Below are 16,153 nucleotides of genomic sequence, written 5' to 3'. Positions count from 1 at the left end.
AGTCAGACCAGATACCCAAAGCCGTCCCACTCTATCCCGGCTCACACTACGATTCCCTGGATCCCAGATCCCGGGATTTAGTTATTTCTGGCGGGTGGGGCTTTTGGCCGAGCCAATGGGCGGCCGGGCAGGTGGGCCCGTGATGCCTGACGGGCTATGGTAGCTTAGCAGTGACACGTCTCCTAGCGCGGCCTGGGAGGGAGGGAAGGGGCGGGCGGGCGGACGAGCCTGCGATCTCGCGGGATCCCGGAGAGGCGACACCGGGGGGCCGCCGGCGGCAACGGTGGCGGGGACGGGCGGCCTGCGTGGCCATGGCGGGGCAGCAGTTCCAGTATGACGACAGCGGCAACACGTTCTTCTACTTCCTCACCAGCTTCGTGGGGCTCATCGTCATCCCCGCCACCTACTACCTGTGGCCGCGGGACCAGCACGCCGGTGAGCGGCCCAACCCCGGGCACGGCCGGCTCCTGCGCCGCGGTGCAGCGGGGCCGGGCCGGGCCGGGCCCGCCGCGGAGCCGCCGCGGTCGGGGCGCCCGTCCGGCCCTGCCTGCGCCCCCGGGGGCCGGCTGGAGGGGCGGCGGCCCCGCGCTGCGCTCGCCGGCGGCCATTAAGCGGTACCTGGGGCCGGCGGAGGGGTCCCGGGGCCGCCGCCCCCAGAGCGCGCCCGGCTCCGCGCCGCGGCTCCTGCAGAGTCATCGCTGCGCCGGGGTCCGGGGCTTTGTTTGGGGTTTGGGTTTGCCCTTGTCTTCCCGGAGTGTTTCAGGGTGGATGACCTAAATTTTGGTCGTGGCGAAAGAACAAGCTATTGAGTTGGGGACAAAGACGAAAAGTTACCGGGCTCAGCTTGTATGTGCCGTAAGGTCGCAGCGAGTACGATTTGGGATTTATTTTTTTTCCTATTGCGAATCACGGTTAAATGTCCGAAGGGCTACATTTCTGTTTCACCCTTCGGTGTGATGTTTTGTATCCCTGAACAATGCTATAAAGTTTCTTTGACTAGTTCAGAGTCTCATTTCAAAGTAAATTTCCGCTTTGTCTTTCCTACATCCATCTATTTTTGGAAGGAGAAAGCGTTTTGTTATACAGCTTGCAGAGGAACACGTTTTTAATAGCAGTTATGAGATTAAAAAGGCTGTAGAAATTGTGTTTAAAGGCTGGGTGGTAAGTGCTGAGTAAAACAGGAATGCTTGATACAGGTTCCCATTGCAGAAACCTAGTGTCCTCTTAAGAACACATGGGCTTTGCAATCTGAGAAGAATCCCTTTTGTTCCTTGCATCTTTTTACATTCAGTATCTGGTGGTTACTTAGTGGCTTTGATGCCATTTTAAATGGCTTGCCAGGTTCTGCTTAACTTAGTTTTATATGAAAATGAAATCTTAATCCTGTACCTTCTAGTAAGGAGTAGGATAGAGCAAATGTTTGGGTGCTAAATCACAGCTGTTCACAGTCTTGGTTGCTGCCAGACGTGTCTGTGGCTTCTGGAAGGGCCCTGGCTGGAGAACCTCTTTGGAGGATTGGTCTCTGCCCTCCAGGTGCTTACTACCTGTTGTACAGCTGAGGAGTTAGTTCTCTCTGCGGAAAGGAAAGGCTTCCCTGCCTCCTCTTTCTTCATCTTGACTGTTGCAAGAGGGAGGCGTTACTGTTGTTGAAGATGTTTTGTAATCTTTGGGTTGTTCTTGAGGAGCGGGGGATCAGAGAAAGAATATTACTTCTGTAACCTTTTTCCAAACCTAAAGAGTTTTGTTATATTTTTGTTCTGGTAAAGGGTGGGAGGCAGTGGGGGAGAAAATCGCTTTTCCCCTTGAATAATGCTGTACTTTCTCCGTAGTTCTTAGAAGCTGCTTCTTGGGAAAATGATTGTGACTTGTCTGAGATGCTGTGTGGAATGGTATGGCCAGCAGGGACACTCTGTGATGTTAACATCAGTTTCAGGGGGCTGACAGAAGCAGGAAAAGCTGTAGAAATGCTGTCAAACTTGAAAGCACTTCACTAGCCTTACATAGCTGATCCTCAACTATCCTTACAGAGTGACAGAAAATTAAAACCTGACTTTGGAATATGGCTGTATGGATTTCACCCAGTTTCCAAAGAGGCCTCCCATTAAATATATTACTAATTTCTTTCCATCTAGCCGGCATTGTCCAGGATATGGAGGGCCTGCTGCATATTATTCTGCATTCAGTGCTAGATTCTTACAAAGCTGTGTCAAACCATACTTTCCAAAGCAGAAGGTAGATGTTCTTATTTGCTGTTGGTGCAGAGAAATGAGTCAACTAAGTGAAAATCACCAATGGAAATGAAGGGAGATGGAAGAATGATTTCTGCCTCATAATTGTCTTAATGGATTTTAAAATGTGAATGTAGTCCAGTTTTTAGTGTATGCATTAATGGCATGCCTACAGTCTCTTGATTGAGTTCTGTTCTGTAGGCTCTGTTTAAACAAAGAGTTGAGGTGTCATGCAGATCATTATTTAGGACTAATGTTGATCTACTAAGTAAGTTCTTAGGAAGTAAATCTGCTTAGTAGTAGACTATTGTGATGTTCAAGTTGTGTAAGTGTATGGCTCTTAGGCAAGTAATTTCCAGAAAAATCCCCTCAGAATTTTTCTCACAGCTTTTTGTATGTATTCAACCATGCCTGTTCCAGCATTTGAACAAGATTTCAGGAATAAATTAAAACCTTGTGATGATGAAAAATACTATTTGTTTGGCCGCTGCTTCTTGTTTTCAGAGTAATTCACTAGTTTAAAAAACCAGGAAACCCACTTATTTCAGAAGCTAAGAGAAGGCCTGTGTTTTCAGAAGAGGAATCTTCCAACACTAATATCTCTTGCTTCCTTTGATGAGCAGAAATGCCTAGATGTTGATATGAGATACTATTTTGATGCTAGTTTGGAGTGGAGTTTCCAGTACTGAGATGCAGTACTGGGCCAAAGAGAATAAGCTCCAGCAAGACCTCTGCCCTCTGTGTGTAGGACCAAGTAACATTCTTGTTCTGGAATTGTGTTTTGTTCTACTTGTGCCAGAGAAGCCAGCCTTTGTCGCCCCAGTGGACTTGGTGAGCTGCAGTTGTACTGGCGAGCTGTTTCTGCTCCAGCTGCAGGAGTGAAGAAGACCAGATCTGGGGGGAGCTTTTGAAGCGAATCAGATGCTTGTCTTCCTCACTTCAAGACCCCTTTGCAATGCAAACCAGAGCATCCAAAAGACACAGAGCAGATTCCTTTTTTGGTAAAATGGGTTGGAAGAGGAGCTTTGGCCACATTGTGTTGTAAGAGCAGACTAGAGCTAGTGTGACGAAAGAGTGAAATGCTCATTGCAGGAAGGTCACGCCATTGGTGCCTGCTGCTTCTGTCTACAGATGTGCTGCCATGGGTTGCTGGTATGTGGTACAGTACAGAGTGACAGCGGAGGCAGAAGTACAGCAAAAATCTGGGAGTTGATGATGGCCTGTAATATTTTAGGATTTATTTTGTGCTGTACTTTTGTAGTAAATGCTCACAGAATAAATAAACCCCCCAAAACTCGTCGTTTGTTTTTGCCACAGTGAAGATTGGAAAGTAAGACTGGATCTATATTGCTTTACTACTTCGAGGAAACTCAAAATGTGTTACTAGAGTCAGATTTGTAGTAGAATAGTTTTTTGGCAAGCCATTAGCATTTTGCTTTTAGTTCTTCTTATAATAAACTTTTGGAAAGCCTTTTCAGTACTACTGTCTGGAAGAACAGCATGATGTAGCTTATGTCTTGAAGTCCTGAGAAGAATTTGAGCTGCTTTTTTTTCCCTGGGTGTCTAAACCTGCTTTTTCCAGGCATTCTGAAAGAGTCCATATGAACTGTTGCCGCAGCCTGCAGTAGGGGTTGATGTTAATATTTGGGAGGGTTTTGCTGTGGTGTGCTAGATGCTCTGTAAACTGTCCCATAATTTCATTACCTCAGCTTTGATAAACCAAACAAGTAGGTAATTGACTTTGTAAACTGGATTTGTCCAAATGACTTTACTTCCTTGGTGTTCACTCCTGAGCTAATAAGGCCTTTATAAAAGGTTAATTGTTCAGCTTTGTGTCTTGGACTGAGGTTTCATAATTGCATCAAGGTAGCTGTGCTCTTAACAGAATTAAGTCTTGTATTTCTCCCCATCCCTTGTGCCAAATAGAGCACCAGTGTATGGGAGCAGAAGAAAGTAATTTTAGATAAAATTAATTTTTTGCCTTTTTTTTTTTTTTTTTGGTCTTTTAATGTGGATTCTTTTCTGTGCATAACTTTGTGGGTACCTGGGATGGTACAGGATGTGACTGAGGGAAAGAAGACTGATTCTTTCAGTGTGACTGATGGAAAGAAGACTGTTGATGATAGTGAATATGGCTTCAGGCTGTATGGTTTATCCTTGACTTGTTTCTTTACAACATATATGTTTTATTACTAAAAAAAGTCACTTTTTCTGGGTTACCTTTGTTTTGGGAAAATACTGGTATAAATTTAGGCTAATTGCTGTGAGTAAAACCATTGCAAGGACTGCTCTTAGAATAAAAATTGTGGTTGCTAGAAAGTTATTCTGGTGCAGATTCATTCTTAACTAAATATTTTCTGCAATGGGAATTTTCAAATTGTTTTTCAAAAAGTTAATTGTGAGAGTTGAAAATTTTTTTTCCCCACAGGAATTAGGGGTGGAGGATTGTCCATGAAAGTATCTTCCCGTTGTTTGTCTTGATTTGAAATTTCACTGTAAGCTTGTGTAGATTAAATGTCAGCATCTAGAAAGGAAATGGAGAGCAAGGGGTGAATTAATTTAGTTAGATAGTGTGGCAGTTGTTGCACAATACTGATGTGTTTGCTGAACTTTGTGTACTTTTTGACTTACGCCTGTGCTGCTGGATTGAGACACATAATTATGAAGCTGTGCTGAAACAGGTGGTCATAGATTGTTATGTGCTTTGTAGTTAAGTACCTGTATCTGGAAGCTTGCTATTTCATATTTTTTAATTTATTTAGGTCTACATTAAATAAATTATCCTGTTTTAGGGCATTTGGAATTCCATCATTTGTTACAAAGCTGATGGAAGGAACAGAAGTATCTATCCTGAGGTTTTTTTACAGTAACTTGAACAACACAAGATGTTGAAAACATTTCAAAAACCCTGAAGAATAACAGCTTTGAATGCAAGGATAACATTAATACAAGTTTGCAGTCCCTTCTCTGAGAGAAAAGAGGCTATAGGAGCTATTCTGTTTAAAATTTAGATCTTCCTTGTTGAAGTTTAAGAACATAAAAACCTACTGTAGGGAAGCGAAAAAAACCCTGATGAATGGCTGCATTTTTGTACCTAGAAAAAAGTATTGATATGAAATGGATAAAAGCTATTTAGTTTACTTTCATTACAATAGAAATCCATACAAAGTCTATGGTGTTCCATTTTATTTTTAAAATTTGTTTGGCTTTTGTTTGTGTTTTTTGTTATTGTTGCTGCTCCCCAACCCGGCTGTACATTGTCCTGTTGCTCACTACTAATATTTTCCCTTTGCACCTCCCCTCTCAAATGTTTCTGTGTGAGATGTAGGTAAAGTTTTCTTTAAGAACACTGGGCTAATACAAAGAAAAGCTTTTAATAGTCTAGTTAAAGAAGGCAATTTCCTGCTAATCTTTGAAGTTGCTGTGCCTGTAGGAAGGAGCATAGGCAGCTAGAGAACACTAGTACTATTCTAGCCTTTTGTGTATGGAGGCTGGGCAAAGTACAGAAATATTTAAAAAACACAGCTTACTTGGTGACTGTTAAAAAGGAGAATATTATATCATGTTGATACTTATTATTATTTTGTTAATTTTTTACTGTACTGCTATTTTGAAGAATTAGGGCTTTTTGTATACTTCTGTAGATATTATTTTGCACTTACATTCAAAATCTTGATCAGAAGTCCTGAGAAAGTTGTTTTGTAAAGGCTTGCTGTCTTGGGAGCCATACTTCTCAGTATATCTGCCCACTGTACTGGATATCTCTGTGTAGTAGTGTCAATAATAAAGTTTCTCTGTAATTTTTGGTGTATTTTTCATCTGTGTTTGTTGAGGCAGACCTCATAGATTCTCATATTAGTCCCCTGCTTTAAGATGCAGATAGGGGAACTGAAGCTGGGAATTATATTTGGCTGAGGACAAACAGTGAGTGTGCAACTTGGATGTGACTCAGGCCAGTGTACAGAATGCAGGTAGCACTTTTCAGTTTTATCTGTAATGGAGTAATGAGCACTTGAACCTCACAGCAACAGGGGGAGAGGAAGCGGCATTGCTGCTGCTCCCACTCCAGGTAAAATTCTTCTGTGATGCTTCTAATCCTCTGGTGTGAGATAAGATTGGTTGGAGTGGGTTAACTGTGATGCCTGTCCTTGCCCACAGCTCACTGAAATCTTGTTAACCTTACTCCAAAGTATTTCACAGGATTTGGTATTTGGTAATGCAGGATAAAGTACAGGATGCTGGTAAAGGACAGGATAAAACCACAGGATGCCAAGCTCATTGCTAATGTGGTGGATAAGCATGGGTGTGAAAACTTGATATCTGTGAATATAAGCATTTTGTGCCCATATGCGTGTGCTTATCCTTTCCTGTTAATACAACCTTTCATCATTATGTCAGGAAGTGGGAGGAGAGTCAGTGAGACTCAGTTATGCATTTAAGGACAGTTATTACATACAAATTGAGGTTTTTGAGAGATTGAGTGTACCATAGTTGACTTAAAACATTTCAAGTTCAGAAGAATACAGTTTATTAGGTGACTGTTTAAAGGCAGAATACAATGTAATGGTGATACTTAACTTTGTTTTGTTAATTTTATTTTTTTTTTTACTATATTGCTCTTTTGAAGTGGTAGGCGTTTTTTTGAGAAACATTTGAAAAAGGGGCAAACATCATGAGATGCCAGTAGTAATGCCTAGCAATTATCTCTAAAAGTATTTTTCAAAACAAAGCAATTGCACAGAGTTATCCAACCTACACTGTTATTTGGAAAAAAATGCCTGTCTATTCATGGAATTTTTAAAAAAGTATTGTAATCTTACAACTACCAGTATAGCTTCCTAGCAGTAAAATAAAATTAATAGCCCTGTATTAGACATTAGTTTAGTAGCTTCAAGACTGTCCAGAATACAAAATACCGAAAAGCATTTTTGTGGCAAGTTAAAGATCAAGCCATTACCAGAACCTTATCTTTCATTACATAACTTTTTATGTATATTACATATACATAAAAATAAAGTAGTTTCTATTTTTAAAAAAATCATTCTGTGTTATGGAAACTTATGAAAACAGTGCACTGAAGGTTTTATTACACGTCTTGTTCATTTAAGTGTTGCTGCAAGGTTATCTTGACTACTCACAAAGATGACACTAAACTACCAGGATATCCAGGCTATGTATTAGAGAATTAGATTCAGTTGTGTTTTCATGGGCAGCTAAACTGTTACTGGAGAAGGAGCAGGAATTTTGAGAGAGAAGCAAGGTAAATGACAAGGAATGGAATTAATAGTTTGGTGGTTTTTTTGGTTGGTTGGTTGTAGTTTCTTTTTTTTATTATTTTTAATTTGTGTTTCAAATTCATGCCTGTAAAGAAGGGTTCAGATCTGAAGCAATTTGGTCAAGTCTCTACTGGGGCTGATGCTGCATCCTTGGCCCCTGTGGTACTGCTTTCTCCCATTGTAGGTTTTATAGGCCTTTCCCTCAGTTACTAGCCAGGACCTGACATGTATCTCCATTTCATGGTGAGCAGGATTGTGCTGGCTAGAAATATCAAGAGCAGGGTACAGGTACAAGAACGCAAACCACTAATTTCTTTACCTAATTTCTTTCCTGAGCAAAAGGATTAGTGTCTGCACCAGTTTTAAAATAAATATGCAACTAAGAAAATTTAAGATGTGTTTTCAGATTTTCACCTAGTATTTATATTTTACAAGAAATTGCTTACAAGCATTTTAAATTCAAGAGATTCCTTTATCGTGGTTGGCTGGATGAACTGTTTAAAACGAGAATATTGTAAGCATTGTGGCTTCTACAAAGGCTTACCTTCCCAATAAAATTTAAAACACTCTTTTTTCTTTAGAAACAAAAGAATGGACATGCTGAGTTAGATCCGTTAGGGTTTCTTAAGTTGTATTACAGAAGTGAATGCCTTAAGGAAGTGGTTTCACATTGATTAGCATTTGGAGAAAAAAGTAAGAAACCACCCATGGAAGTGATTTCTTTGAGAAAAGCTGCTGGGAGCTTCCTCTGTGCCTAGGACAGGCCAATAACTGACTGGTTTGGAGAACTGACAACATTTTACACATTAAAAAATTTGATACATCTCTGTGAAATCCACATTTTAAAAACCACAAACTCGAGAACTCTTTCTCTTTGCCTCCAGCCTTGAAAGGTAGCAGATCTCTGGTGGGACCGGCTCTGCTCCCCTTTGGCCTGTGCGAACCTGAGCTGGACCCCAGTGGCTCCCGGGCAGGGGATGAAGGCTGTGGGGCACCGAGCCATGGCTGCTGACATCTGGCCAACACTAAATACCCTCACTCTGGCCCACTGACGGCTCCAGGCCAAATCAGGACTGCTTGCCCCTTCACCCCACCAGCGGCTGCCTGGGCAGAGGGAGGACCCAACTCAGCCTGAAATCCAACACTGACTGCTTTGGCCACTGGGCAAGATATTGACCCTTTCACTACCCACATGAGATCTGCAGACCTTGTTCCTCTCTCCAGTGAGAGAAGAAGACAGAGTGATGACACATAGAAAGACAGCATGGAAACACCAAAAAGAAAAGATGTAAGCCTCAAATGAAAGGAGAATGAAGAGGTGCTGAATGGGGCTGAAATATTCTCTTGGTAGGGCCATGGAAATGGACAATGATATACTGAAATCTCTCCTTTAATTCATGAGAGAGTATGGGAGGATGAAGTATTCAAACTGTAGATGTGAGCAGAGACATCCAGTGATAAAGCCAAGCAGATGTTGGAGTAGCTGTGATCCCATGAGAAGCTCGAACAGTGATGGAGACCCTTTGTCCCTAGGGAGAGAAGAGGAAAATCTGTTCCCAGAGATAATCACAGAGACAGATAAAGAGAACCTTTGCCTTTGAAGAACTCATCCTTAAAATAATACCCCATGAGTTGATGGCCCATGGACACACCTCTAGGAGGGCTGTGAAAATGAGAAGAATTTCATTATGCAGAACTTTTTGCCAGGGCAGCTGCTATTTGGCAAAATGAAAAGCCACAAAAGAACTGTTGTGGAGAAGTGTCCATGGCATGACATGAGGGAACTCTTTTCCCAACAAGAACTGATGAAAGACTATTGTATAGTTGGTACTGCATTGCCATCCCAGGTTTTGTCTCTACGTGGTCAGTTAAAAAAGGAAAAAGTTAGGCAGGAGGAGGAAAGGTGTTCTGGAAGTTTTATTCTAATGCTTCTTATTCTTGTAATCCTGTTAATAAAGTTTCTATATACCTTTTAAGTTTTAAGCCTGTTTTGCCCTCCTCCTAATCCATATCTCACAGCAAGAAATGAATAAGTGCACTGGTGATTTTAGCTAGCGCTAAACCCACCACATTATTTGGTGCCTTGGCCGGGAAACCCAAACTGGCAAATCTAAACCACTACAGGAAGGAATAACAGGATAAATGGTGCTTCCTTCTCATATTGTCCATATTTACAGTGGTTTTGAGTTCAGTAACTTTTGGTATAGCATCTAGACTATCCTGTGTGAGGGAGGTCACCATATCTGCTGCCCACACTGCAGATAATCACCTTTGTTTTGCAGCTGCTTCTGATGTTGCTTAATGATCCTTATTTGCTCCACTGGAAAAAGCAGTAGATGTTCAATCCTGGCTGTCACTTAGGTTTTTTACAGCCTTCCATTACCTCTCCTTGCACTTTGTGAAGATTTGTAGATTATATATTTGACACAAATCTCCGTAGTCGCTTGATGGCCCCTTGTTCATCTTAATTGAGTGTTTTCTGGTTGCCCCTCTTTAAGAGATGGGGACTAGGACTGTACATCATACTTGAGGTATGTACAGCCTCAAGGTTGGATATAACTCCAGTTTATTTGGTAGAGTGATAATCCCTTCATTTTCTCTTAGGAATGCTCTAAACACATGCTTTGATTTTTATTAGTAGTAAGCATTCAGCTGAAGTTTACATAGAACAGTTTCTCACAACACCTTCTGAGAGGTAATGGTCAGCCTTGAGCTCATCCTTGTATACATAGAATTAAGATAGCTCCCACTGCGCTTTACATTTTCATACTCTAAATTTCATGTGCCATTCAGAAGTGCCTTTGCTTGATCTTTACAATTCTTCAGGATGCCCTTGTCCTTGTTACCCAGAATAAGTTAATATCATCCAGAAGCTTTATTTTACTGCTTACCCTTTAGTCAGATTACTTATTAATGAAGTGTGTTGTAGTTCCTACACAGATTCCTGCAGAGCTCCTGGCGATTTCCTTCTGCTGGGAGAATTGGCAATTCACTCTGTCTTCTAGTCACATATTTATCTTTGCAATAGGTAAATGGTTGTCCTGAAAGATTTGTAAGAGGAACCTTTCAAAAGCTTTTTGAAAACCTGTATCAGCAGACTGTATCAGCAGGATCTGTTCCATATGTTTATTTCCTTCAGAGGACTTTACCAAAGACTCTGCTGATGATAAATGGATGTATGGTACTTATCCTTGTGTCTACTAATTCTATGTTTTATTAATAAGAGTTTCTTCAGGGTGTGCATCAGAACAATACTGAAAACAAGCATTTTTAATGATTGGTGATATGCTAAGTGACTTTTGTTTACGTTTGTTTTGGATTGAATGTGTTCTGGTTTCCTCCCTGCACCAAACTGATAAAATTAAGCTAGTAGTTAAGAGTGTGTAATCTTGGAGCCCAGCATTGTTGTTGACTTCATCTAAAATTGTTAATCTTGACTCATGTGGGTGGTGTTCCATAGTAAAATGTCCAGTTTTCTGATTCCTCTCAGATTCTATTAAAGTTCTGCAATGCATGTATAGGTCCAGCCCTACTATAAATTTGATAATTTAGTTGATAGAGCTTAAAAGTTATTATAGTTAATTCCAGTGACAGTCAGTGCAAATGAGACACTATGCTAATAGGAAGGACAAGGTTTGGAAATGGCTCGATTAGCAGTAGTGTAATGTGGAACTGTGCCCGGCTGACTGTAAACAGAAAGCTCCAGTAAGTAAACTCTGAAAAGAAGTTAACTTTCAAGATACTTAATCATCTTATGTTGCTGGTTTTTTTAAAGCTGTTAGTAACAAATGTTATCTTTTGGTCAGCAAATATGTGTGGAATTGTGGGAATGGAAAGTTAGGTTACTTTTTGTTCCTTTTAAGCTTTATCTAGTTGCTGCAAAATGTGCTCTGGAAAAAAGCAGCCTTGCTGTTAAGTCTTTTGCAGGTCTCTTTGTAGTTAATGAAGTGCTTGGGGTTTTAATACTTAACATGTTACACAAAGCACATGATTTTTTTTTGCTTATTTCTATGAATATTTACGAGAGAGAAAAATCTCTTAGAAAACAACTAGGGTGAGACTATTCAGCTATAAATGTTTTAGTTAAGAGGCTAACCTGGACACAGCCTCTTTATAGATAAATAATGAGGGTAATGAGAACAATTTTTAAAATGATAGACATTGAAGTTAGAAAGCATCTATCAGATGGGTTTAATTCTTCCCTACTATGGTCCATTCAAAGTCCTGAAACAGGCTTTTCATTTTGTTTCTTTTTTAATAAATAATCCTAATGGGAGCAGTAGTGATTATTTGAAGGCTTTTGCATTTAAGCCACAACATTTCAGAACACTTTAAAAGCAATTTAATTTGCTTCATGGCTCTTAATTTGGGGTTTTACAGTAGAAATCAATCCTATTATAATAAAGTTGAAATTGCTCAGTACTTCAGAGGGGTTGCTGGGTTTGCTGTGAGTTTCAATCCTGCCTCTTAGTTGCTGGCAAAGATGGGTTACTGTTTTTACAGCATAATTATAAGTGTTTGTCAGTGTCTTTTTTGAAAGTAAGTGTGTGGGTTTTTTTCCTAATCCTGTGACTTTTAAAATTATTCTCAGATAACATACTATATCCATGTGGAGTCTTATTTTATAATAATTTTCAAGGAAAAAGTCAATAGAGTTAAGCATAGATGGCCTATGCTTAACATACATAGCATATGTATGAAGCATATGCAGGGCAGCCTTTTCATACTTCACTTGTTATCCGAGAAATAGTTAAGTGCTTAAGAAAGTAAGTTTGTTCAGAGCCTCAATTCAATATATATATATACATAACTGTTGAAAGTAAATAGGAGCCTACTTAAGTGTGCAGTTTAGAGGATTAAAACTGTAGAACCCTGAACAAAATCCAGCAAACCCAGAAACTCCTGAGATTGTCTCGACTGAGCCTGTCGCCCTCAGTTTTAACAGAACAGATGTAGTGTTTTGAGCCATATATTCCTGGGCTGTAACCTTTACTCATGACTTGCATGCTGTGTGTATTATTTGCACCTCTTGATGCTTTCCACAGGTACAAGTTTTCCATTCAGGTGTGGAGAGAAGATGGCACACTACAAATGAGTTTTGTGGAAGTCTGGTTTGAAGGTGATCATGGCATTTCCTAGGGCTGCAGAACTATGTTGCTCTGTGTTCCTTGCTGGAAGAAGTAATTTTCTTTCAAAACCATCCTTCTTTGGATGAATTGTCTGCAACTGGTGGGCAGAGTATTTCATGTGCACCTCATCCTGTTTCTTCTTCTGACAGAGTCCACTAGAGCTGTATTTTTGACTATGTGACTTTGCTTTTCCTAGCTTTTCTAGCCTGAAGGTAGAGCACAGAAGGCTAGGACATATTTCTGCTCTTTCATGCAGTTTGAGGTAGAATAATGGAAAACTGGTAGCTTCCATGTATTCTGGGTATTAGAGTTTTGCTTGTTCTTTTTTGCTGTTATAAAAATCTACTGATACTTTAAAAATTTTATATGCTTTAAATATAAATACTGATGTAATGGTGTTGCAATGCAACACCATATATATATATATGTATATAACGCCATAATATATAAATAAATACTGATGCAATGCAGTTATTTGTGGTATTTTTTTTCCTAAAACTGACCTTTGTTTGTTGCAGCTGAAAAAAGATTCTGGAGATTAAAACTTGTCAGTGTAATTGCAGCTGTACCTCTTTTCGTTCCCTCTCTTACAGAATTGCCTGTCTCCAATAACAATAAATGTGCAATCTGCTCTTTTTTCTCAGAAGGATGAAAAAGAATATCCCTTTAGGTTTTGGTTTTTTTTTGGTTGTTGTTATTTTTGAAGCACTTTTTCTAACCTCCAGAACCTGAAACAAAAAGATTAATTCTAGGTAGGGATTGTTTGTAAAACATTGCTGAGGATTGGGATCCTCCTGTTTCTTTGGAAACAAGTGTGTAAGATGGGTGAACTTCAAAACCAAACTTAAGCCAGACATGGCTGAGTTGTAAACACAGGTTGAATGTAATTTCTGGAAATGGGAAATCCAACCTGTAATAAGCTTCTTTCTGTGTTTGTATGTGCTGTGTCCTCACCCATTGTGTGACTGGTAAATCAGAACAGAGGTTGAGACAGATATGAGAAATTTTTGCTCCGTGAAGATGGTCAAACTGTAGAATAGGTTGTTCAGAGGCACAGTGAGCTCTCTCTGAAGCTACTCCAAAGGCCTACAGACAGACCTTGAGCAGCTGCTTTTTTGACTCTCCTTTTAGCAGTAGGGTTGGATTAGGTGATCTCCTGAGGTCTTTTCCACCCTTTCCAACCCGTTAAGTTGTTCTGATTTACCCAAGAGCTGCGTGGTCTGCGTTACCAACACAGAAAAAGCAGATGCCTCTGGCTTAAAGAACTGGATATTCAAGAGGTTTGCATAAGTTCTGAGCAAGAAAAGTCGATTGTTTATTTAAACATTCTCTACTTGTACCTCTTTTGATGCCTGGAATACAAAAGTGCAATAGTCAACAAGGGAAGACCAACCTATGTCATCTACCTAAACTTCTGTAAGGCCTCTGACAAAGTCATGAAAGGGATGGTGCTCAGGTTTTCTGTTTTATCAGTACTAGTTATAATTCTTGAACTTGAAAAGTATATGAAGATGTAGTTATGGCTGGATATTCACATACATTTTTAAAGTTGCTATAATATGCACTTGTGAGAACCCTTGTGAGTGAGAATTGTATTGGGGAAAATCTGCTTGTGAATCTCAGGAACTCTGGATGCATCGAGAGCAATGTGGAGGGAAATAAAGCAAGCATGGGATGCTTCCCCGGATTATTTACAGGAATGAAGTGGCAGTCTACATCCTCATGTGGCAGGGGTACTTTAACAGTACTTTGATGCATGGGTTAGTGTTTGTGAGATTAACTCAAAAGCCTATGGATGCATTATACCTTTGCTTTCCAAGGCTCTTTAATGGCTATTCCTAAAACCATAGGAGAGATTCATGTTGTGAAGGATTTTGCCCATGGAAAGAGAGAACAGGTTTTGACTGGAGGAAAAACATTTCCTCCCACCCCACACACTTGTCTCCCTGTAGTCCCATATCAAAGGATGTTGTCTGAAGTGCACTTACACTGTAATGGGAAGCCACGATCTGGACTGTGAAGAAACAAGAGAACTCTACTTGTCTGCTTTTAAAACTCTGAACCTCTTTCCCTAATGGAATATGGATTCCAGAGCTTAGAACCAGAGGAAGTACATTTCATACTTCACTGCAAAGTGTTACCTTGAGGAGGGTGTAAGGTGTGAATCACACTCCAGTGTGATCAGGGTCTGCAGGATATTGTAGGGCAGTGTGCCAGTTCTGTGGCATGGTAAATTCACTTGTGTAAAAAAGAAGCTCCTTTTGTCAGACAAAGGGAAAGCAAAAAAGATCTGATTTATCCACAACTTGTTCATTAGTAATAAGTTGCTGCTTTTGTTAAGCACCAGAATTATCTGGTATTTTGGCATTTGCAAGCCTTTTTTTTGTTTGTTTGTCTTTACTTTTTTATAAATTTTTCTTCTTTTTATAATTTTTAATTTTTTTTTTTAAATTTTGCTCTCTCCTTTTTTCCTTTTTTCTTTTTCCTGCAACCATTGTCTTCCTAATATTATGAGTAATTTCTCTGGTGCAATTGCAGGCTTTGTCTGTAAATAAACAGGAAGCCTGTTTTTCCTGGATACAGTAGGTATGGTATTTTGCCAGTGGCTTTCTGCCTAAACTGGGAGTTACGCTGTCTGTATTGCTCCTTTTTTTTTTCCCAAGTAGGTGCCTGTTTTTGAATTCCTCTAATTAACATGTGTTAATGATGACATATGATAGAGGAAGTGCCTCAGGATAGCTCCAAATAATTTAAGTACTTGGGACTTCAGCCTCAATTTGGGTAGGATTTGATTCTTTCTTTATGTTCTGAACAGATAACTGTAAACAATCTTTTTAGTGCCCCGTTTCCTTCTAGAATGAGACCATTGCCATCCCAAGATCAGAAAGAGATTAATAAGATGCTTTTGCTTTGATATTGTTTGATCAACTGTAATAAAATTTGATCCACAGTTGTTCAGATGCATGTGTAAAAAATGCAATGGCTACTTACTTAAGCATCATGCCTTAATTTGGTGCTTGGCTGAAGAGGCCCCTTTGTGCAGTTCTATTTGCTGGCTATTCAAAGGGCTTAATTTTTGCTCATGCATCATGACTCAGGTTGTTTTGTTTTTTTTCTTTTGATGCTATTGTATGACCGGTCACAAAACATGTCTTCTGCAGCTGTCATTGGAAAGCTGTTCTAGATGCTCAGTTCAATGATAACTGTAAACCACATTTAGTGGATAATTTTTATTTGGCTTTCTGCCAACTCTTCAGTTTATCTTTCTCAACTATCTTTAGTTTCTCTTAGAGGTTGTGTCCTCTAAGGCATTTTTGGAAGGTTTTTGGCATGGTAAGCTAGAAGATGCTGGCAGTTCTTGCAGGGAGGATGCAGAGTGGGGAAAGAGAGGGTCGTCTGGTCCTTGGAGGGCTGGACAGTTGGCAGGTTTGAGAAACGGGGCATTGTGGCCTAGGTCTTTGAAGTCAAGGCACAGCAGCTTGTTAAACCATCAAAATCCTAGCAAAAACACTAAGAGGCT

General features: G+C 40.1%; 1 protein-coding gene across 1 annotated transcript in view; it reads left to right on the top strand.

Annotated features, from left to right (window-relative positions):
• The first annotated feature begins 205 nt into the window (after positions 1-205).
• The window catches only part of SEC63 (SEC63 homolog, protein translocation regulator), a 59,646-nt gene continuing 43,698 nt past the window's right edge, over positions 206-16,153 (top strand). Inside the window, exon 1 of the mRNA XM_058835086.1 lies at positions 206-435. Coding sequence (XP_058691069.1) covers positions 312-435 — 124 coding nt within the window. The 5' untranslated portion in view covers positions 206-311. The remainder of the gene's footprint in view (positions 436-16,153) is intronic.

Source organism: Poecile atricapillus, chromosome 3, assembly GCF_030490865.1.
Source record: "Poecile atricapillus isolate bPoeAtr1 chromosome 3, bPoeAtr1.hap1, whole genome shotgun sequence".
NCBI lineage: Eukaryota > Metazoa > Chordata > Aves > Passeriformes > Paridae > Poecile > Poecile atricapillus.
The sequence above is the reverse complement of the archived record's forward strand: the minus strand, read 5'-3'. Positions and strand labels throughout refer to the sequence as shown.